The 23,573-nt window shown below is 52.1% G+C and overlaps 1 protein-coding gene across 3 annotated transcripts; it reads right to left on the bottom strand.

The window, feature by feature from the left end:
- Positions 1-10,340: 10,340 nt before the first annotated feature.
- OBP2A (odorant binding protein 2A) lies at positions 10,341-14,138 on the bottom strand. Of its 3 annotated transcripts, none has more exons than XM_063696212.1 (7): positions 14,012-14,138; positions 13,377-13,510; positions 13,041-13,111; positions 12,109-12,220; positions 11,278-11,428; positions 10,980-11,003; positions 10,341-10,473 (listed from the first exon to the last, which is right to left on the bottom strand). In XM_063696212.1, exons 1-7 carry the CDS (start codon positions 14,081-14,083, stop codon positions 10,366-10,368), a joined length of 672 nt encoding a protein of 223 aa, XP_063552282.1. In that variant the 5' UTR covers positions 14,084-14,138; the 3' UTR covers positions 10,341-10,365. The 3 variants fall into 3 exon arrangements, with proteins under 3 accessions (XP_063552282.1, XP_055206065.2, XP_063552284.1); XM_055350090.2 differs by having other exon boundaries at positions 10,366-10,473; positions 11,278-11,451; positions 12,117-12,220; positions 14,012-14,083; XM_063696214.1 differs by having other exon boundaries at positions 10,391-10,470; positions 10,976-11,003; positions 11,278-11,451; positions 12,117-12,220; positions 14,012-14,083.
- Between the last annotated feature and the right edge of the window lie 9,435 nt (positions 14,139-23,573).

The raw sequence follows: 23,573 nt of genomic DNA, 5'->3' as shown, positions 1-23,573 counted from the left end.
AATGGGTTCTTAGATCTCACACGGGAAAGAATTCAAGGTGACTCACAGACCACAGTGAAAGCAAGTTTATGGGAAACGACTCCGTGCCAGAGCCAGGCAACCTCGACGAGCAGGAGAAGGACCGCCCGTCCTCTGTGAGTGCCTCTGCTTGCAAGAAGCTGTAAGGAGCTACAGTGAAACCTGGATCATGCAGATGCACTCGCTAAAGATAGGGGCTCCTAGTGTGATCAGTAACCATTCGCCCTTCAGCCTCAGCCTGCTCGTTGACGTTATTTGTGAGCAAAGATAACCCCCTGCACTCCCAGGTCATCGGGACATTCTCCAGGCTTGGTGGGAGATGCCTCGTATGGGCATAAATGTTCTGCAGTTATAATTGGTGGTCAGCTTAGTATGTGGGTATTTTCAGACCACAAGCTCACGCCTGTAATCCCAGCTACTCGGGAAGCTGAGGCACGAGAATCGCTTGAATCTGGGAGGTGGAGGTTGCAGTGAGCTGAGATCACGCCACTGTACTCCAGCCTGAGTGACAAAATGAGACCCTGTCTCAAAAAACCAAAGCAAACAAACAAACAAATAAAAAAAAAAAACAAGAAAGAAAAAACCAGCCCACAGGCACTGAGGTGGACAGGAAGCCAGTTGTCAGCTCCCCAGGGTTCCCAGCCATGGACGTAGCTGCTACCTCTCACTCACGCTGAGCTCATGTGCTGTGGGACCCACCCAGGTACTGGCACATCATGCTCTGGATGGGGGTGGTGGTGTCCTTTAGGCAGAGAAACAGGAAATTGTCGTAGTCAGTATCGAGCAGTGTAGCCTCGTTATATAACCTTATAGGTCCCTTGTGAGTGTCTAGCTATTCATGTTAAAATAGAGTCACTCTGGTCATGTTTTATTAAACCAGAGCCTTGGCAAGCGGGAGTCCCTCTAAAAGAAGGACAGTCTTTGCAACAAATGGTGCTGGAGCAATTCATCACGTGCAATCGATCCCATGCAAACGAAGAACCTCCATCTAAAACTCACACCTGACATATGCATTAACTCATAGTTTAAAAGTAAAACATAAAACTATACAACTTTTAGAAGAAAGCGTGAGAGAAAATCTTCAGGACGTAGGGCTAGGTAAAGAATTCTTAGTCTTGACACCAACCGCAAGATCCACAAAAGAAAAAAACTGGTAAATCACGCTGCATCAAAATCTGAAACTCTTGCTCCAGAAAGACCTTGTTAAGAGGATGAACGGAGCCCGGCGTGATGGGTCACACCTGTAATCCCAGCACTCTGGGAGCCCGAGGTGGGCGGATCACCTGAGGTCAGGAGTTCGAGACCACCTATGGCCAACATGGTGAAACACCATCTCTACTAAAAATACAAAATTAGCCAGGCCTGGTGGCACATGCCTGTAATCCCAGCTACTCAGGAGGCTGAGGCAGGAGAGTCACTTGAACCCAGGAGGCGGAGGTTGCAGTGAGCCAAGATCATGCCACTGCACTCCAGCCTGGGTGACAGAGTGAGACTCCACCTCAAAAAACAAAGAGAGAGAGAGAGAGGAAAAAAAAAGAGGATGAAGAGGCAAGCTACAAACTTGGAGAAAACATTTTAAAGTTTCATATCCAACAAAGGACTGGTGTCTGGAAGATATAGAGAACTTTGAAAATTCAACAGCAAAAATAAAATCCACCTAGAAAATGGGCAAAAACCATGAAGGAACATCTCCCCAGAGAAGATCTATGGGTGGCAAATAAGCACCTAAAAAGATACTCAATGTCATTGACTATCAAGGAGCACCAATTAAGGCCACAGTGAGATATCACAGCCCAGCTATTAGGACAGCTACAATGAAAAGTAGGGACCTATTAGGACAGCTACAATGAAAAGTAGGGACCAAACCAAATATTAGTGGGGATGGAGACAAACTGGATCTCTCAAAATGTTGAGAAATGCATACTTGGAGTGGCTCTAAAATGGTTCAGCCATGCTGGAAATTGGAAGTTGCTTTTGTTTTTTATTTAAAAAATTTTAAGCTTAAATAATAGAGACTGGGTCTCACTATGTTGGCCAGACTGGTCTTGAACTCCTGGGCTCAAGAGATCCTCCCACCTCGGCCTCCTAAAGTGCTGAGATTACAGGTGTGAGCCACGACGCCCAGCTGGAAGTTTCTTTTAAAACTAAGCATATGCTGGGCCGGGAGTGGTGGCTCACGCCTGTAATCCCAACTTCGGGAGGCCAGAGGGGGATGGATCACCTGAGGTCAGGAGTTCGAGACCAGTCTGGCCAACATGGTAAAACCCCATCTCTACTAAAAATACAAAAAATTAGCTGGGCGTGGTGGTGTGCACCTGTAGTCCCAGCTACTCAGGAGGCTGAGGCAGGAGAATCACTTGAACCTGGGAGGTGGAGGTTGCAGTGAGCCGAGATTGCGCCACTGCACTCCAGCCTGGGTGACAGAGCAAGACTCCGTGTCAAAAAACAACAAAACAACACAAAAATAATAAGCATATGCTTACTATACAGCCTGGCAGTTTTACTCCTGGGCATTTATCCCAGAGAAATGGGATAAATGGACACAGAAAACCCTGTACACAATTGTCCACAGCAGCTTTGCCTCTAATAGCTAATAACTGGAAACCACCATCCGTGAATTAATGGTTAGACAGACAAGTACATCTGCCTTATGGGAGACTCAGCTGTAAAACGGGGTGAACTGCTGATACCCACAGCAGCAGGAGGGTGTTCAAGGGAACTACGCTGAGTGAAAAAGGCCAATCCCAAAAGGTCGCATACTCTATGACTTTGTTTATACAATATTCTCGAAATGACATTATAGAAATTGAAAGCTGAGGCCGGGCGCGGTGGCTCATGCCTGTAATCCCAGCACTTTCGGAGGCCGAGGCAGGCGGATCACGAGGTCAGGAGATTGAGACCATCCTGGCTAACACGGTGAAACCCCGTCTCTACTAAAAAGTAGAAAAAATTAGCCGGGCGTGGTGGCGGGCGCCTGTAGTCCCAGCTACTCGGGAGGCTGAGGCAGGAGAATGGCGTGACCCCCAGAAGGCGCAGCTTGCAGTGAGTCAAGATTGCGCCGCTGCATTCCAGCCCGGGAGACAGAGTGAGACTCAGTCTCGAAAAAAAAGAAAGAAAAAGAAAAAAGAAATTGAAAGCTGATTCGTGGTAGCCAAGGGCTGGGCCTGGGGAATGGGTGTGTCTGTAAGGGGTAGAACAAGAGATCTCTGTGGGGATGTACCATTCTATATGTTGATTGCCGCAGTGGTTACACACATCTACACATGTAAAAAATTGCATAGAACCACACACACACACACACACACACACACACACACACACACACACACAAGCGAATAGAAAACTGGTGAAATACGAATAAGACCTGGTTCTGCACGACGTATGGTTATGTAAATCTTCACACAGTAGTTATGTGAGGTCTGACTGTAGCTATGCACAGCAGGCAAAGGGAACGCAGGACCCCTCTGTACTATTTTTGCAGCTTCCCATGAATCTATAGTTATTTCAAAACAAAAGCTAAAAAATAACAACACAACTCAAACTTCCCCTCCTGGCTAACACACAATAGCAGGTATCGTATTTGCTCACCTTAAACAAGTAGAAATCCAGGAGATTTCAGAAGCAGTGCTTTCTGGCTATTTGACAACAGGCAGCGAAGGATCACGATCCCTGAGAGACACGACACGAGTGCTGAGCTCTGTGACCCCAGCAAGGCCTGGCTCAGGGCAAACGAACCCAAACAGATCCCAGGGCGTCTTTTTCTTTCTTTCTTTTTGAGACTGAGTCTCGCTCTGTCTCCTGGGCCAGAGTGCAGTGGCGCGATCTCGGCTCACTGCAAGCTCCGCCTTCCGGGGTTCACACCATTCTCCTGCCTCAGCCTCCCGAGTAGCTGGGACTACAGGCGCCCGCCACCACGCCCGGCTAATTTTTTCTACTTTTTAGTAGAGACGGGATTTCACCGTGTTAGCCAGGATGGTCTCGATCTCCTGACCTCGTGATCCGCCCGCCTCGGCCTCCGAAAGTGCTGGGATTACAGGCATGAGCCACTGCGCCCGGCCTCAGCTTTCAATTTCTATAATGTCATTTCGAGAATATTGTATAAACAAAGTCTAGAGTATGCGACCTTTTGGGATTGGCCTTTTTCACACACACTGAGGACAAGAGTGTTAGAGTGTGAGGAGGCGGAGGGACTCGACTTTGCTGGGCAAAGCTTCGGAGAGAAGGGGCTACACGGAGCGCTCAGGAGACACACAGAGGGGCAGGGAGGAAACCTCGGAAATGGTCAGCTGAGTGACTCTTAGAACTCACACAGCCGAGAAGAAAGCCTTCAGAATACACGGGGCAGCGGGCAGAATTCTCAAAAAGAGACTGAATTGGTAGCGGGGTTAGCAGAGGCTGTTCTGAACCCATTCAAATACAATTAAAAGCAAGTATTGGGAAGATCCAACACGTTAAAAATAATTTAACTGCAGCCGCACAGAGTCTAACATTATTTAACAAAAAACAAAATTGAGTGTGTTATTTCTTGCTGCATAAGAAATTGTCTGCAAACACAGCAGCTTCAAACAATGATTTCTGAAGGTCAGGAGTGGGGGAGTGGCCCTCCTGGGTGGTTCTGGCTCAGGGTCTGCGATGAGGCTGTGGTCATGTTCTGGGCCGGGACTTTGGGTTCTGAAGAATGTCTTGGAACTGGTGGGCCACAATGGCTGGTGGGAACTTCAGGCTCCTGCCACATGAGCCTCTTCCTGGGGCTGCTTGTGACACGGTTCCCCACCATAAGCAGTATGAGGACCAGTGGGGCTGATGTCACACTCTGTGTCTGACTCATGTGCCATCCCTTCCTCCTTGTCATATCTATTAGAAGTGGGTCACCAGGTCCAGCCCACACTCAATGGAAGGCATCACACAACGGAAGCCATCCTGGAGGCCAGCTGCCACGTCAAGAAACCAACAACGTGAAATCCACAAAGTAAATATGACATCCAGTTAACAATTACCAGGCAGGCAATGAAGCAAGAATATATGAGACATAACCAGGAGAAAAATCGAGTGATAGAAACAGATCCAGAAATGACAGTGATGGTGGACTTAGCAGATCAGGGTGTTAAAGACCCATTATAAATACCTCTATGTTCTCAAGAGGGTACTGAAAGGCAAGAGCCCAAGGAGAAGCAGAGTGGAAGGCATGGAAAAGACCCAGGAAGGAAAACGGTGCTTCCGCTGTGGAAAACAATTGGCAGCTTCTTAGAAAGTTAAACACATCATCATCCCATGACCCAGAAACTTTGCTTGAATTGAAAACAGGAATTCAAACAAATATTTGTGTGTGTGCATATTTGTGGCTGCCCTGTTCAGAAGAACCAAAAGATGTAAACAACTCAAGTGTCTATCAAACAATGAGTGGACAAAAAGCATGGGGTCGGCTGGGCGAGGTGGCTCACGCCTGTAATCCCAGCACTTTGGTGGGTGGGTCACCTGAGGTCAGGAGTTTGAGACCAGCCTGGCCAACATAGTGAAACCCCATCTCTACTAAAAATACAAAAATTAGCGTGGCATCATGTTGGTGTGCACCTGTAATCCCAGCTACTAGGGAGGCTGAGGCAGGAGAATTGCTTGAGCCTGGGAGGCAGAGGTTGCAGTGAGCCGAGATTGTGCCACTGCACTCCAGCCTGGGCGGCAGAGCAAGACTCCATCTAAAAAAAAAAAAAAGCAAAAAACATGGGGTCCATTCATACAGTAGAATATTATTCAGCTATAAATAGGAACATGGCACTGGTCCATGTTAAAACACGGAAGAACCTTGAAAACATGCTAAGTGAAAGGAGCCAGTCACAAAAAGTCACATGTATGATTCCATTGATAAGAAATGTCTAGAATAGGTAAATCCTTAGAGACGGACAGTGGGGGGGTGAATGCTGCTGGAGACGGAGCTTCCTTTGGGGGCGATGGGAACGTTTTGGAACTAGGCAGAGGTCATGGATACGCACCAGGGTGTGTGGCCTCATTGCTACACAATTGTACACTTCAAAACGGTTATTTTACACTCTGTGAATTTCACCTCAGTGAAGTTTTAAGAAATTAAAGGGGAATAAAGAACCAGATGGAAATCCTAGAGATGGAAAATATGGAATTTGACGTGATGAGTACACCGGTGGGTTCACAGCAGATGGACCAAGGGAAGCAGGGCGGGCTTGGGGCCCAGTAGCAGAGCCATCCACAAGGAAGCCACAAGAAAAGGGCTGAAAGGGACGGGGGTCAGGGACCCATGAGACAACCTCAAAGGGTCTGACCTACACAGAGTCCCAGCAGGGAAGAGAGAAAGGGCTCTCTTTTTCTCCGATGGCCCCTCTCTCCACTCTCAGGCTGGCCTGGTGCCCTTCCTTTGCCAGATTTCCCACCCAGCTGTGAGCTTAAGCTTGAGGTCCCCTGTTCCCCCGGAGCACCCTGGCAAGGTGGTGTCCCAGGTCTGCAAATTCTTCCACTGCTGAAGCTCCTCCTGCCTGGATCTGCCCTTGCCCCAGCCTGGTCCACTGCGTGACTGTGCAACCGCGAGCAAAATCCTTAATCCCAAGGCTCTGTTTCTGCATAGAAATGAGGACAGTGCCCACGCCACTGAGTTCTTCCAGGAGTAAGCGATATAGGCATGAAAAGCTGGTGTCACAGTGCCTAGCGCAGAGCTCAGCCGATGGGAGCAGCTTGTACGCTTGGACTCACCTGGATATCCCTGTTGGGACCAGGACCCTTGGGAGTGAGGTTGCCTGGGAGAGGCCCGGAAGCTGCCATGTTGCTGAAATAACATTGGAAGAGGTCATTTTCAGCACCAAGTGAGTGAGGGTGAGCTCAGGAACCAGATGGGAGAGAGGGTTGGGGTGGAAAGGACGCAGAGGGAGCTGGGAAGGGAGCTGGGCTGGGGGCACAAGCCGAGGAGCATCCGGAATGCCACCTTTTTGAGATGGTTTGTGACAAACGTGAACGGAGGCAGTGGGCGGGTCCACGTCTCCGCAGGGATGGGCATGTTTCCTGCCCAACACTTTATGTGCGAGTTTCCTAAAAGCTGGTGGGTGGGCGGGAACCATCCAGGAGAAGGGCTGAGGGGCTCGGGGGTGGGCCAGGAAAAGGGGGGCGGGGTCAGGAGGCTGCTGGGGGAGGGCAGAGGCGTGGGGGCGGGGCCAGGAGGTAGAGTGGGAGGCAGAGGTGTGGGGGAGGGGGGGCCGGGAGGCGGTGTGGGAGGCAGAGACGTGGGGGCGAGTCTGGGAGGCAGAGTGGGAGGCAGAGGCATGGGGTGGGTGTGGTGACAGTGTCTGGTTTGGTCTCCTTAGTGTCAGCCTGAGGGGCCAGAGATGCTCCAGGGGAGGCAGGAGAACCTGTCCCAAGATGGCCCTGGGTCCATCAGCAGAAGAGGAGCCTGGCCAGGGGCTGCCGGGGGTGCCCGCCCTGTGAGGCCTGAAGGACCAGGTCAAGCCTTTATGTTGGGGGGTTGACATAGGAGGCTGGCCGGGCAGGAGTGGACAGAGCTTAGGCGCTGACCCGTCAAGGGTGGGCGACCTGCCCTTGCCGGAGTGCTGCCTCGTCTGATGACCTCAGTCCTGGCTGCTGGGGGGTGACCAGCCCGCAAGTGACCAGCATTGCCCCTTCCCAAGACAATCAGGAGGTCGTGAACACAAACAGCTCAGCCCCAGCCTCTGGGCCAGCTCCCACCTCGTTCCTGGCCCCGCTGAGGATCCACACCACTTGACTTCATTCATATCCTGTGTCCAGGGTCGGGGGAGGGGGGCCCAGGGCCTCAGGGCTGTGGGTGCCACCTGGGACTGGCAGGCCCCAGAGCCCTTGTGTGGGGGAAGGGGGAGGATGCTGACCAGGGGTTGGTGAGGAAAGGGCAGAGGGGAGCTCTGTCTTCAGGCCTAGGTGGACCAGAGCATGACCAGCCCTGATGGGGAAGGACGTGGGGTCACAGTGGGTGGGGAGGGGCAGGTGCTCTGGGGCAGGATGGAGTACTTCCGGAGCTGGACGTATCACTACAGGGAGCCGGAGGTGCCTGGACCACCAGCCTCGACCCTGGGCACATATTTGGGGCCAGGTCATTTTCGTGTCCGGGATGAGGACACAAAGCTAAGAGAAGCCTCAGCCGGGCCCTTTTACTGTCGGTGCCGGGCCCGGGCCTGACCCTTTCCAGGGGTTTACATTTCGTCAAAAAGCAAACCATGAGCTCTTGAAAGTCTGACATTACTGGCAAACACGTGATTTTAATGTAGCCCTTCATCGCAAAGTGAAAAATTCCAAGTGGAATTCTGACACACTGGAGAAGCTTGAAGGAGATCAGCTTCTTCAAAACCCACAGCCCGGCAAGTGAGGAAAAGTGTCTCGGTGTCTCGGGCAGGGTGGGTTGGGCAGGACCTCATCCCAGAGATACTCCATCCCCTCCCTAAGCTGCCCAGGCACCCTCCATGGGGAGTGGCACCCCCTTCTCTGTCGGGCGGAAGTCAGCAAAGACACGAGAGGTGGGCTCTGGCCGAGGTCCCCCTGGGGCTCCCAACAGCACTGAGACTCTAAGTCTGTCCAGGCGCCCAACCTCGGAAATGTGCATCCCTCCCTGCCCTGCCCAAGGCCCTCACCTCGTGGGGGCGGTGGGAACCAGCCGGGCCTCTGGGCTTGCAGCACCAGGATCAGGCTCAGCTCTCCGATCAGCAGGGGTAGCCGCATGGCCAGGGACCCCACTTCTGCTCTGCTCCTCTGGCCTTTCCACCACCCATTTATCCCCCATCCTGAGCTGCCCCAGGAAAGTCCCACCTCCATTGTCCCTGCAGCAGAGGGACTCACACGATTGCAGGAGGTAGAAGGAGAGATCCAGTCACTACTGTGGGAGCAAAATGAACGCAGGCCTTCAGTTTCATTCAGGAGCCACCAGGGCCCACAGGCCTCACTTCCTCCTGGGCTGGCAGAATGCAGGGAGGGAGGCAGTGTCACCCGGCTGGCAGATGATCAGACGAACAGCTGGGGCAGGGATGCGGGAAACCCACAGCCACAGCGCCAGGCAGGAACCGATCCCAGCTGCAGCGCCAGGCCCTCTGCGTGGGCAGGAACTGATCCCAGATGCATTGCCAGGCCCTCCTCGTGGGCAGGAACCGACCCCAGCCGCAGCGCCAGGCCCTCCTCGTGGGCAGGAACCGACTTCCCAGCTTCTCCACATAGGTAAGAACCACTTCCCAGCTTCTCACGTGCTGACTCCTGTTCCCACCAGCATCACTCCTGCACCCACACTCGCCGCTCTGCAGTCCGATCTCCATCTTTCCCAGTGAGAGTCTCCCCACTGCTTACATGCACCACAAATCCTCTTCCATCAGGTAAAGATTTTTACCTATTTCTTATATTTTTACACAGACCTCCTAACCCTTCTGGAATCTGCATGGTAGCATGGGGAGAGGGAGATACCTCACCAGTCACCCGTCTTTGTAGGATGGGGTCTGCCCTGCCCTCCACGTGTGGCCCGTGGACAACCAGGCTGGCTTCGCCTCAGCTCGCCTCGGCCCTGGTGTCTTGGCCCATTTCCGGGCCATCCTGTGGCCTCTGCCAAGACTCACGTCCAGGCAGGAGATGGAGAGGCGAGGATGCTAGTCTGGGCGGCAGGCAGGCAGTGGTCACTTGGTGCACAGGCAGAGGCCCTGGGGAGAGGCGGTCGCTTTGCAGGCTCATCCCCCAGGAGGCCTGTCCCACGTGGGTTTGTGGCTCCTGGGGCGTGTTTATCACCCTGGTATGGTGGCCTCTCCTCCCTCACTGTGGCCGGCCTCCCCACATCCCCACATCCCTGCAGCCCCAGTGTCTGGGCAGATCCTGGCTCTGGACAAACCATAAGAAGGCCAGGGTGGGCCGAGGATCTCGGAGACCAGGGCCAGCTCTGCCTTGCTCCGGGAGTGATGACGGAGGTGCCAGTGCCCCTCTCTTGTGCACTGCCACTGGGCCCAGGCTGCTAAAGTGGAGCCGCTCGGAGGATCCCACTGAGACCCCTGGGGTGGGAGCCCTGTGGTGGACCCACTGCTGCAGCTCTGACGCCGTGTCCCCACTCCCGCCCTCCCAGTGGCTTCCCAAATGCTCCTGCCCAGAGCCCTGTCCATCCCAAGCTGAGCCTGAGATCCGAGGGCGGCTCTTCCGGAGGCCCCTCCAGGACATCACGCAGCCCCACAGCCTGTTGGACATCATGCCTCTTGTGGTTTGGCCCTTGCTAGGTCCAACATCTCCCCAGCTTCCCTTGTGGCTCCCCCTCCCAGCAGGCCTCCCAGGGAGCCGGTGCGAGCCCCTCTGTCCCCACAGATAGGCCTGCCCAGAGCTGGGGGAGAAGGTCTTTATTTGGAGTCAGGTGGGTGGGAGCAGGGAAGGGTCATGGCTGGAGGGTAGGTCCAGGTGGTCCGGGCTCTGTATCTGGTGGTAGGGTGGGCTCTGGAGGTGCAGACCCGGGGGCTGCTGTGCTGGGAAGAGGAGCAGAGGTCAGGGAGGCCGCAGGGTAGGGCAGAGGCCAGGCCCAGAGCTCCCTCCCCAGGCTCTGCAGCTTCCACATCGGCCACTGCTGGGCAGCCTCGGGGCTCCAGAGCAACCTCAGCTCCTCCAATGACTGGGCAGGCCTCTGAGCATCCTTGGTGAGTGGGTGGGGGGAGTGGATCGAGTGGGGACAGGTGCAGGGGGCGATGGGCCAAGGTGACACCTGAGGGAGCCGGAGGGAGGCCTCGCTGTGGAAGGGCTGAGGACCCTCACTTGGCCTGGCAGGGCGTGGGAGTAGGTGAAAGAAAGGACTTCGCGAATGTCCCAGGAATTGTGGGTGGGCAGACTCTGAGGTGCTGATCTCCTGCCAGAACCCGGGCAGGGGGTCTTCCTGCCTGTGTGGGATGGCAGGGGCCAGAGCAGATGTATCCTCAAACCCCGGGAACCCAGGACTCTGGGCTTGTCCAGTGTCCTCCCAAAGGCTCACTCACCCTAGTGTTCGGGAGCGCAGCTTCCTGCAGAGACCAAGAAAAACCCAGGAATGAGAAGACGCCCTAGACTAGGGCCCAGACCCCATCACAGCCCAGAGCTCAGAGCCCCAGACCCCATCGCAGCCCAGAGCGCGGACCCTCCAACGACGAGGATGCTAAGCAGGGCCCAGAGCCCCTGCGAGGAGACTCGGGGCACACGGGGAATGCGGGGGACATGGGAGGACACGGGGGTCATGGGACACTGGAGATCACAAAGAGACACGGGGGAACACGGGGTACTGGGCACAGCCGTCCTCACCCGTCTGCAGGGGCGTGAAAATGTCCTCCTCCGAGAGTCCCTTGCGCTGCACCAATTTCTTAAATTCTTCCAGGGCCTCCAGGTTGGTATCAGGATTCCTACCTGCAGGTGAGGTGGCCAGGTGAGCCAAGGTGGGGACAGCGGCACGGCCCTGCAGGGAGCAGATGCCGAAAGGAGACAACCACGGCCCAGCACCAGGACAGGGGAAGAGGCCCGAGAGTGGATCAGAGCTCGGGGATGGGGCTGGGGACAGAAGAGATGGCAACTGTCCAGCACCAGGCAAGGGGGAGAGGAGGCCCGAGAATGGACAAGAGCTCAGGGGTGGACTGGGGACAGAGGAGACGGCCACCGCCCAGGTGAGAGGTCCCCAGGAAGGGGGACAGTGGCAGGGACTCTCCAAGCCACTCAGCAACCCCAGGGGACCTGGGCAGCTCCCAAAGCCATTCTGCAGGGTCACAACCCTCACCTGGAGGGACCTTGTGTCCCAGAGGCACTGGCTGCCCTGCCGCCCTAGAGAGTCCCTGCCCCATGAAGAGCTCTGTTAAGATGCTACCTCCCTGTTAAGGTGAGGCCCCTGCACCTGAGACCCCAGAAGCGGCCCTTGGCAGGTTCATGTCACTGAGGGCCGTGTCTGTCCCTGCCTGGCCCACCCCGCTCCCACTTCAGGAACTTGGACCAGCCATCCAGGGCAGTGCTCGGTGCCTAGCACACGAAGGCCGGCGCAGGGGGCTTCCTTTTCCCCCCGTGCCAGGGCGTGATGATGGTGGTTCCACTGGCTTCTGGAGGCAGAGACCATGGGGCAGGACATGCAGGCCCCAGCGGGCCCCTCACCCGCCAGCTTTCCCATGTGGCGCAGGCCCCCCGCGGCGCTGGTCTTTGCAGTAAAAGACGTAGTCGTCCGTCCCGGGCAGCTCCTGCAGGTACATGAGCTTCCTGCCCCCATCTGTAGATGACAGAGAAGATGGGTCTTCAGTGCCCTCATTCCCAGAGAGAGCACTCAGGACCACAAGAAGAAACACTCAGGAATGTTTCAGGGGTCACCTAGGTGCCCTGGACAGCCTGAGCCAGGCCTGGCTGCTCCGCACAGTGTGGACCCGGACACGGAGGCAGGAGCCTCCTCCTGGGAAGGTCCCAACCCAAGCAATGGAGCCACAAGGGCCAGAGCACGGCCAGGACTAGAGCTCGGCCTTCCCAGCTCCAGGACTAGAGCCCGGCCTTCCCAGCTCCAGGACTAGAGCCCGGCCTTCCCAGCTCCAGGACTAGAGCCCGGCCTTCCCAGCTCCAGGACTAGAGCCCGGCCTTCCCAGCTCCAGGACTAGAGCCCGGCCTTCCCAGCTCCAGGACTAGAGCCCGGCCTTCCCAGCTCCAGGACTAGAGCCCGGCCTTCCCAGCTCCAGCAGCTGCTCCTGCCCCACTTCCCTGTCCCTAACCCTCGGATTCCTGATCCCAAACCCTCAGCCTTGGCTTCCCCGTCCCTAACCCTCAGCCTCCCGGTCCCTAACCCTCGGCTTCCTCAATGTGTCAATGGCTAAGGCCTCCCAGAGGGCAGGCTTGATCTGGTCCATCTCTACTGCGGACAAGCCTGTCACACCCGGTGTCTGATGTCAGGGCCACCAGCCCCCCAGGAAGGAGAGGCCAGCCCCTCCTTGGAGGTGGGCAGGGCCGGGACCCTGGCAGAAGTGTGGCCTGGGCACTCTCCACCTGCAGTGGGGCTGGTGCATCCGGGGTTGGGCATGGGAAGTGGGGGTGGGGGAGGGGCTCACAGGCGCTGAATTTGCCAGGCTCCTCCGTCTTCTGCATCAGGATTTTCTTCTGGATGTACCGATCCTCCCTCCTGGAAAACAGGAGACACACGGGCAGCGGCTTCCAGGACACACCTGGCCCATCCTCAGCTCACCTGGTGCATGGCCCTGACCCGGCAATCTGAAAATTCCACTGCCCTCCACCCCACCGAGCTTTAGGATGCCCAGGCTGTTTCCCTCCAAGGCAGGGGGTGATTCTTACCAACACCCGAAATGTGGATGGGGCAATGGGCACCAGGTGGGTCTGGGGAGGGGAGCGAAAGTGGACTGAGGGGCCCTGCAGTGGGCAACACTCACATGAAGGTGAACGTGGCTTCCAAGTTCCCACCGCCCAGGGCTGTCACCTTCACTGGGGACACCTTCCTGGGCCTCCTGTCCTCCGGAAAGTCCTTATCGACCACCATGGCCTTCATGTACCAGGTCCCTGTGATCTGGAGCAGGCCAAGGCCGTGAGCCCACCATGGGTGGCCCAGATTCTACTCTGACCCCGGCACTCAGGCCTGCAGCTATAACCAGACACCCATGGTACCCGGCTGACATCCCTAAAGGCAGGCTGGGTTCCTGCACCTTAGTTAGAGCTCAGCTGGAGTGAGTTAGAGCCAGCACCCTGCTCAGGGCTCCCAGCCCCCAGTGGAAGGAGAGCGTGTCTGCACCCCATGGACCCCCGGGCCCCAGCACCAGGTGAGCCCTCCCTCCACAGGTCCCAACCCTGCGAGACCTTCGGGCTTCAGGCGTCAGTGCAGCAGGAACCCCTGAGCCGAGCCTGCTCCGGCCCTGGGCCTCATGGGGAGCAGTGTCTGCTGAAGGAACAATAGGACCCCCCTCCCACCACCCCAGGCTTAAGTGACACCTCCTAAAGCAGGGCCCCTGGCACTGCTCCCTGCCCAGGAGTCCGCCTGGCTCCTCCATCTGCCCACGCCAACCCAGCTCACATCCTCCTCCTCCCGGGTGAAGGACAGGGCAGTGGCCAGGCCGAGCGTGACAACCAGGAACAGGGTCTTCATCTCCAGAGCTCTGTGCTGCCGACCTCAGCAGGTCACTGGGCGTCTGAACGAGGCTGTGCTGGCTCCTCTCGAGATGTTCTTTATAGCCCCCTGGCCAGTGTCCTGGGAGCATGTGGCACGGTGCACCCCTCCCCATGGTGGCAACCAGTCCTGCATCCGGGAGGGGGAGTGTCCTCACTGCTGGCATCTGGCGAACAGCAAGTCAGTGCCAGCCAGAGAAGAAAAGACACACGATGCCGTCCAGAGTTTGCACCACCTGAATGCGCCCACTCAGATGAGCCCAGAGGACTCGAGAGGACAGGGCAGGGTGGTGTACATCTGCACCCCGAGCCACAGAGGCAGGGCCCACAGCCTCGGGATACTCCCTCACCAACCCCTGTGCCCTCCCAGGGCCACGGCTGGGACCCTGGGCAAGTTCTCTGGGGAACTGGCCATCTCCCTGCTGAGCAGAAACGGACTGGGCTTTAGAACCAGAGAGATGTGGGGCTGCTGCCAGCTGAGTCCCGCACGCCCTAGAGCCCAAGCTTCCGCCCACTCTGGGACCCACTCTGGGACCCACTCTGCACTGATTTTCCCCACCTGGACCCTGCACTCGAGCTTCCTAGGGGCAGAGGAGGGCACTATTGTGTGGCTCAAGGTCAGTATATATATGGCCTCCTCGGGCCATATGAGGGACCCCGCTGCCTGCCCCACCCCGCTTCACTCCGTACTGGAGCCTGGCTGTGCTGTCCTCAGAACACACGATCTCTCTGGATTGTCCTGCCCGTTTCTTCCTGCACGTGTTCATCATCCATCTCCCTGTTAAATACAAGTGGTAGAGTGGAATATACATTCACTCTACATTCCCCTCTCTCGTCAGCTTCGACGGCCCCCAGGCACCGGGACAGGCCTTGAATCTCATCCCTTTAGATTAATGGGTGGCATGAGCATCAAGAGCCACCTGCCAGCCTGTGCTCAGAGTTCGTGGCTGAGCTCCCTTGGGCACCTGGCTCTGCTGGCCTCATCCCCAGCCAACCTGAGCCAGAACTTTGCCTTCTCCCTCCTGGACCCTGTAGTTCCTGGGCCTGCGTCATCTACCCTGGGACCCAAGGCTGACCCACGCTCTGCAGGCAGGTGCTGGGCCCACACAATCTTTGTGCCTCTCTGGCCCAAGATCAGACACCCTCAAGTGCTTGCTAAATAATACTAATGCACACTCTAATAAACCCTGGGGGCTATAAAGAAAGGGCTGGCGTGACCCAGTGCCTCACCCCTCTCACGGCAAGTGCTGCAGAGCAGAAACCCCATCCTTAGGGCGGGGCCTGGGCTCTTCAGGACCAGAGATGAGCAAACAGGCTGGAGTCTCTACCTCAACGAGAAGATTTCTCCGTTCCCCGTGTTTGTGGCCTGTACCCCAGGCACCTTGTATTTCATTGGTTGTTTGTGAATCATTGATTTAAGCACCTTACGACACTGGTGCTGCTGGCTCAATCCTTGGAGAAAATGCTGGAACAACATGCGCAGATGCTTCAGGGAACAGGTCTCCCCCATGAATTCTATGCTCACTGGTACAGGTGCTCTCCAGGAGCCTCCCATTGTCCACCCATCTTGCCCCGTGTCCCAGTCTCGTTCACCAACTGTGTTCTTTTAGATGCTGGTTGGGTTCAACTGCTGCAGACACCATCAGGGGATGGTAGGGTTGGAGGCTGGGGGTCAACCCATGGCAGACAGCAGGGGCAAGATCCCTGGCCCCCAGTGCTTTGTGGCCTGGTGCGTTTCTCTGGATGGCTTCTGATGGTGGTTCCTGCTGGGTTGTTAAAAGTATTTAACAAAATTCAACACTCATTCGGGATAACAACTCTCAGAAAAATAAGAATAGAAGAGAACTTCTTTAACTTGAAAAACAACATCTACGAAAAAAAAAAACCTACGGCTAACATTATTTCTAATGGTGAAAGACTGATGTGTAACTGGCTCAAGTCCAGCTGCTCGCTGCTCAGAAGTCAAGGCATGAGAAGTGAGGTGTGGTGAAAGGAAAGCAGCTTTATTCAAATACTGGCAGTTGGGGAATGGCCAGGCCCATGCCTTTAAAAGACCATTCAGACTTTCTGGACTGAGCGAAGGGGTTTAAGGAGGAAAAGGTGTGGAAATATGTGGGAATGGTGCAGGAGGATGTTGGTCTGCATCTTGTTCCGATGGTTATCATGAGTCATCAGTCGTCTGTCCAGAGGTCTGGTTTGCGTCATCCTGATTTCAGCCGGGAAGTGGTAGGCTACCTGTAACTCCCCCTAAGAGGGAGGATTCTGCAGCTGGGTCTCTCTGCCTGGTTTGTTTCAAAATTGGCCCCTGGAATTTCTAAGTAAGCACATAATTAGATAAGCGAGCACTGCTCACGGAAGTGCCTGGTGGGAAAGGGAGAAATAAAGAGTTTCGAAGTATGTTTCAAGGCTGAAAGCAAGAAAGGAAAGAAGTTTTTAAGCACATTTTGAGGCTGGGATACTCAGTTACAAACGCTTTCTCTTTAACATCAGGGACAAGGCAAGGATGTCCACTTTCACCACTTGTATTTAACATAGTACAGAAAGTTCTAGTCAGAGCAATATAGATTTTTTAAAAAGGAAGTTAAAGACATACGAATTGGAAAGGAAGGAAGAAAACTGCATCTGCAGATGACATTATTATCTCTGTAGAAAATCCCAAGAAATTGAAAAACAAAACAAAAGAAAACAATACACCTCCTAGAACTAGTAAGTGAGTTCAGCAAGGTTGCAGGACACAAGATAAATATACAAAGATCAATTGTGTGTCTACATACTAGTAATGGACCCTAAACTTAAAAACACAGTACTATTTATAATGGCTAAAAAAATGAGATGCCTAGGCATAAGTCTAACAACCCATATGCTGGATTTGTATGCTGAAAACAATGCAATGATTATAAAATAAATCAAAGAAGATCTAAACAAATGGAGAGACGTGTTATATCCATGGATTAGAAGACTCAACATAGTAAAAATATCACTTCTCTCAAATAATATAAAGATGTAACAAAATTTCTATCAAAATTCCAGAAAGAATTGTGGTAGATATAGACAAGATTATTCTAAAATTTATATGGACAGGCAAAGGAACTAGAATAGCTAAAACTTTTTTAAAAAAGAATAAGGTGGGAGAAATCACGCTACTTTATTTTTATTTTTATTTTTTTATATGGAGTTCACTCTGTCACCCAGGCTGGAGTGCAGTGGCACGATCTTGACTCACTGCAACCTCCACCTCCTGGGTTCAATCGATTCTCCTGCCTCCACCTCCCAAATAGCTGGGATTACAGGCTCTCGCCACCATGCCCAGCTACAGGCTACCCTTTCAAGACTTATATAGCTAGCACATGGACAGATGCATAGATCAATGGGACAGACAATAAAGAATCCTCAAACAGACCTGTACAAATACACCCAATTACATTTTTACAAAGATGAAAAAGTAATTCAGTGGAGGAAAGATAGCTTTTGTAGCAAATGGGCTGGAGCAACTGGACATCCACAGACAAAACCAGCAAAGAAAAAGAAGAACCACAACCTTGGTCTCACACCCTGTATGAAAATTAACTCAAAATGGATCATAGACTTCAACATAAAACTTAAAACTATAAAACTTTTAGAAAACAAGAAAATCTCTGACATATGGAGCTGGGTCAGGAGGTTTTAGATTTGTCACCAAAAATATGATCCATAAAAGGAAAAATTGTTAAAATAGACTTCATCAAAATAAAAAACTTTTGCTCTGTAAGAGACCCTGTTAAGAGAATAAAAAGACAAACTAAAGACTGAAAGAAAATATTTACAAACTACATATTCAACAAAGAATTAGTTTCTATACTTTATAAAGAATTTTTCAAAACTCAACAGTTTCAAAAATAGAACATAAACAAAAGACATGAAGGGACACTTGACTAGAGAGGATATACAGTTGGCAAATAAACACATGAAAAGATGCTCAGTGCCATTAGTCATCAGTGAAATGCAAATAAAAGCCATGATATATCAGTACATACCTGTTAAGGTGGCTGAGATAAGATCGTAGTGATCATACTGAAGCCTGGTGAGGATGCATGGAAACTGGATCTGGAAAATGGCTTGACAGGTTAAAAACAAAACAAAACAAAATGAACCCTGCAACAAGCATAGAATCCAGCAATAGAACCCCGGGCCTTTGTCCCAGAGAAATGAAAACTGATGTCCATGCAAAAACCTGTACATGTGTCATAGCCCAAATCTATAAACACAGACTTCCTCCAACAGGTGAATGGTTAAACAGACTGTGGTACATCCATACCATAGAGCACTACTCAGAAGTAAAATGGAATAAACTATTGATAAATGCAACAATGGGATGAATCTCCAGAGAATGATGCTGCACGGGGGAAAAAAAAGCCAATCCCACAATTTTATGATTGCAATAGATGACATTCTTGCAATGAGCAGATTGCAGGAGTGGAGAACAGGTCTGTCATTGCTGGGGTTGGGGCTGGAGCAAGCCAGGTGAAGATACACATGATAGCTCTGTGTGGCTTTTTACAACTGCATGGGAATCTACAATGTCTCAGGGTTAAATGTTTAATTTAAAAACCACAATGAGCATAAAAGCTTTTAAAAAAAACTTAAAGCCGAAGATTCAGCAACTCCACTCAGAAACATCATTTCAACAGATACACTGCCACACACAAACCAATAGATGGGTTCAATCGTTAATTACAAATCTTGGAAATGCCTCAAATATCCATCAAAATAACGTTGACTGAATAAAGGTTCATTTTTATGTTTGATTTTTGCAGACTTTCTAGATGCCTCTCATTCTTTGGGGCACAAGGAATACATCGATCAATAAAACAAATGTCCTGTGCTCGTGGGGCTTATATTCTAGGTGCAGGGGACATAAAATGAACAAAATAAATAAGTGAATTGCAGTGCCAGTTATCAATGTCTTGCCTCCAGCTCCACACGCACCCTTCATGGCCGGTTCCGAGGCAATGGAGCTGGAGCCATCAGGCACTTCTCTTGTGCACCTGGTGCAATGCTAAGCTTTGTTGGTTGAGGCGTAGGGAGAAGCACCTCCTAGCATGGGTCCAGGATGACTGGTTCCAGATGCTTCCATTTCTTCCTTTTTCTTTCTCTTCCTGTACAAATGGCAGTGGCACAAGTCGGGGACGTCTGGCGGCACTCACCACATTGAATTCAGGGGACCCCCCAGATGGTTTCCTATTGAGATTCAGTGGCATCTGCACATGTGGGTTCCCAGTGACTCTTGTAGGCTTCCCAGCCCCAGCCCACCCGCCTTGGGAGGAAACAGAGACTTCCTACTTGCCAGACCCAGCCTGCATTTCCCTGCCTGCTGGCGTCTGCCCTGACCATGGACCAGCTCTGCCCGGGGCAACCCAGCAAACTTCTCCAGCTTCCCTTGGGAGAACCACACCTTCTCCCATTAGGTCTGAACCCAGCCTTGTGGAAAGGATCCCCACCCCTGTTTATTTCTTCCTTAACTGCCCTCGTGCAATCCTGAGCCATTCTTTGTGGTTCTCTTTAAACCTCTAGAGCTGATTGTTCATTGTGCAAGCAATCCCTGTTCAATCTATTGTCTCTGGATCCTGATGGGTCACTGATTCATACGTTATTTTAAATGGTGATCAGTGCTATGGAAAAAGCAAAGTGGACAAGTTGGACAGGAGTGTCGGGACAAGGGGTTATTTGTCCTTTAAATGAATTAATGAGGAACAGCCTCGCCACGGTGGCATTCAAACACCGAATTTAAGACATGAAGGAAGCAAGCCATGAGCTCGTCAGCTGGAAGAGGAGTGCAGGTGGCAGGAACATCCAGTGCCAGCCTGGAGGTGGGAGAACGCTGGCAGTTTCCGGGATCACACGGCAGAGCGGCCACAGCAAACGATCCAGGGAGACCGGCCACACGTGAGGCTGGGGAGTGGGTGGAACTGCCATGTAGGGATTAAGGACCACCACGAGGACTTCAGCTTCTGCTCTGAGTGAAAGACCCTGGAGAACTCTGACAAAGGCAAGCTGTGACTTACGTATTTAAGGGGTCACTCCAGTTGCTGCATTGAGCACAGATTTGGAGGCCGGATACAGAAGCAGAGAAAGCAGTTACAAAAGACGTGGCAATAACCCAGGATGGTGCACTGATTTCTACCTGGGCATCCAGGAGAACAGGGGATGGACCTAACTGTCCCACCACAAACAGAGGGAAACTGGCCCCCAGGTGTGAAACGCTTGTGTTTAGAAACTGGGCACAGACAGCGCAGGCTGTGATCCCTGAGAGTGGGAGCTAACGAGCTCAGCTGGATCATGGCAGCTTTACGCCTGGAGGGAATTTCAACCCACCGCAGAGAGAGGAACCCAACAGAGCAAGGAGTCAGATGATGTGGACGGGACACAGATTGGACTCTGGACATTGCAGACGACTAGAATGTGGGAGACAAGGAAGCAGACAGGAGAGCTCTCTGCAGAGGAATTGCTCCAGAAACGTGCAGAGCGGTCCTCGAGACCATAGCTAAATACCGGTCCACGCAGGCAGAGGGTGGAACTCCACAGGGCCAGACAAAATGACATTTGAATAAAGAAGGATTCCAAGGAACTGAAGAAAATCAACACCCCACAAACACAGGTGCAAGAATGAGTTGAGATGCCAAGACAAGAACTGTCTTCAACAAATGCCTCTGGGACAACTGGATGTCCACATGCAAAAGACTGAGGTGGGACCTCACGCCACACACAAGCTTTCACCCAAAATGGATCAAAGACCTAAACGTAAGAGCTAAAACTATACAACTCTAAGAAGATGCGTAAATCTCTCTGACCTTGGCTTTGACAATCAATTCTCTTTTTTTTTTTTTTTGAGACAGACTCTCACCATGTCGCCCAGGCTGGAGTGCAGTGGTGCAATCTCAGCTCACTGCAAACTCCGCCTGTTGGGTTCAACGGATTCTCCTGCCTCAGCCTCCCGAGTAGCTGGGATTACAGGCACCTACCACCACACCTGGCTAATTTTTGTATTTTTAGTAGAGACGTGGCTCACCATGTTGACCAGGCTGGTCTCGAATTCCTGACCTCAAGTGATCCACCCGCCTCAGCCTCCCAAAGTGCTGGGATTACAGACCTGAGATGCCGCACCTGGCTGACAATGAATTCTTATCTACACACCCAAAGAGCATGCAGCCACAGGAATAATAGACAAATTGGACTTCATCAAAATTAAAAACTTGTGTACATCAGTGGACACTATCAAGGAAATGAGAAGACAAGATACAGAACATGAGAAAATACTTGCAGATCACATATCTGATAAGATTCTAGTATCAACAATATATAAAATATACCTATAACTCAACATAAAAGCACAACTAGCCCAATTTTAAAAAGGGAAATGAATAGACTTTCTTCAGAGAAGATATAAAAATGACCAATAAGCACATGAAAATATGCTCAATGTCATTAGTCATTAGGGAAATGCAAATCAAAACTACAGCGAAATACCACTTCACACTCATTAGGATGGCTAGAATCACAAAGCCAGATAATAACAAGGGTTGGCAAGGATATGGAGCAATCAGAACCCTCATGCACCGCTGGTGGGAATGCAAAATGGCACAGCTGCTCAGAAAAACATAGTTTGGCAGTTTATCCAACAGTTACACATAGAATTATTTAATACCCTATGACCCAGCAGTTCCACTCCCAGGTATACACCCAGGAGAAATGAAAACATATGTTCCCACGAAAACATTTATGCACAAATGTCCCTAGCAACATTACAAAACCCAAGAAGTAGAAACAACTCAGATGTCTACCAATCGATGAATGGATAAAAAAGGTGGTATTATCCACACAATGAAATATTATTCTCTCATAAAAAGAAATAAAATACTGACACATGCTACCACGTGGGCAAACCTTGAAACATTATGCTAAGGGAAAGAAACCAGTCACAAGAAACACATATGTATGATTCCATTTCTATGAAGTGTCCAGAACAGGCAAGTTCATGCAGACGGAAAGTCAATGAGAGGTTCTGGGGCGCAGAGGGAAGAATGGGGGTGAGAGCGGACGGGCGTAGGGACCTTTGTAAGATGATGAAGATCTCCTGGAATTAGATAGTGGTGATGGTTTCACAGCCTTGTGAATTTACTGAAACCCACTGAATTGGGCACTTTTAAAGAGTGAGTATGATGGCATGTGAAATATATATCAAATAAAAATTTTAAAAACCACCTCCCCAGAGAAGCCTCTCCAGGCTACACAATGGAAGATGCAGCCCCTCCTCTCCCTGTCACTTCCCTGAGCTGTGCTCCATTAGGACACATCACTCCCCGGAGACACTCTGTTCATTTACTTGCAGTCCTATTGATTGCCAGTTCCCCCCATGGGCAGACTGAATAATGGTCCCCTGAAGACGTCCACATCCTCATCCCTGGCCCTGTGGATGCGTGTATGTGGTAGACTGAATAATGGTCCCCTAAAGATGTCCACATCCTCATCCCTGGCCCTGTGGATGCGTGTATGTGGTAGACTGAATAATGGTCCCCTAAAGATGTCCGCATCCTCATCCCTGGCCCTGTGGATGCGTGTATGTGGTAGACTGAATAATGGTCCTCTAAAGATGTCCACATCCTCATCCCTGGCCCTATGGGTGTGTGTATGGTAAAAGGGACTTTGCAGATATAATTCAGTGAAGGATCTGAGATGAGCAATTAGCCTGGATTATCTGGGTAGGCTCACTGTTATCACAGGGGCCCTTATAGGAGAGAGGCTGGGGAGCCAGGGAGGGAGAGAGAGGAGGGTGGGGAGAGAGAATATTTATGAACAGAAGTAAAAGAGGCTGTGCTGCTGGCTTTGAAGGTGGAGGAGGGGCCACGAGCCAAGGCATGTGGAGGCCTCTGGAAGCTGGAAATGGCAGGGACAGACTCCTCCCCAAGAGCCTCCAGAAGGAACCAGCCCTGCCAACCTTCGTTTTAGCCCCTTGAAACACACTGAAAAGAAGAGCTGGAATGAAGCATCTGAAGTTCTCTCAGCAAAACCTGCAGGCTTGGTTGCGGTTGTGGGTTTTTTGACCAACAAATGAAAGCGTTCTAAGACCCCATGCACCGTCGGCTGAAGGGGAGCATGAATATCTATTCCCAGTCCCAGCCTCACAACAAGAGGATGCATTTCCTCATGGTTTTCTCCTGCAGCTCAAGGAGGGAAAGCACTTGGAATTATTTGACTTCTCCCCCTCACTCAATGGAACTTTGGAGTCGTTCTTCCCACCCTTGTCAACCACAGGGCTTTCTCATGTCTACAGGCGCTTGTGCAGATTGTTTGGGTGTGCACAGATGCAGGGAGGGCATCTCGTCGATGGAAAATGGGATACTCATGGGCACGGCATGAAGTGACACCACAATTCCCTAAATTGTTTGCTGTGGTTGCTCATTGGGACATGGCACCCACTGGAACCAAGGCTTTGG

The sequence above is a fragment of the Gorilla gorilla genome, chromosome 13 (assembly GCF_029281585.2).
Source record: "Gorilla gorilla gorilla isolate KB3781 chromosome 13, NHGRI_mGorGor1-v2.1_pri, whole genome shotgun sequence".
Classification (NCBI taxonomy): Eukaryota; Metazoa; Chordata; class Mammalia; order Primates; family Hominidae; genus Gorilla; species Gorilla gorilla.
Note: the sequence above shows the minus strand (reverse complement) of the source record. Positions and strands in the feature narration are given on the sequence as shown.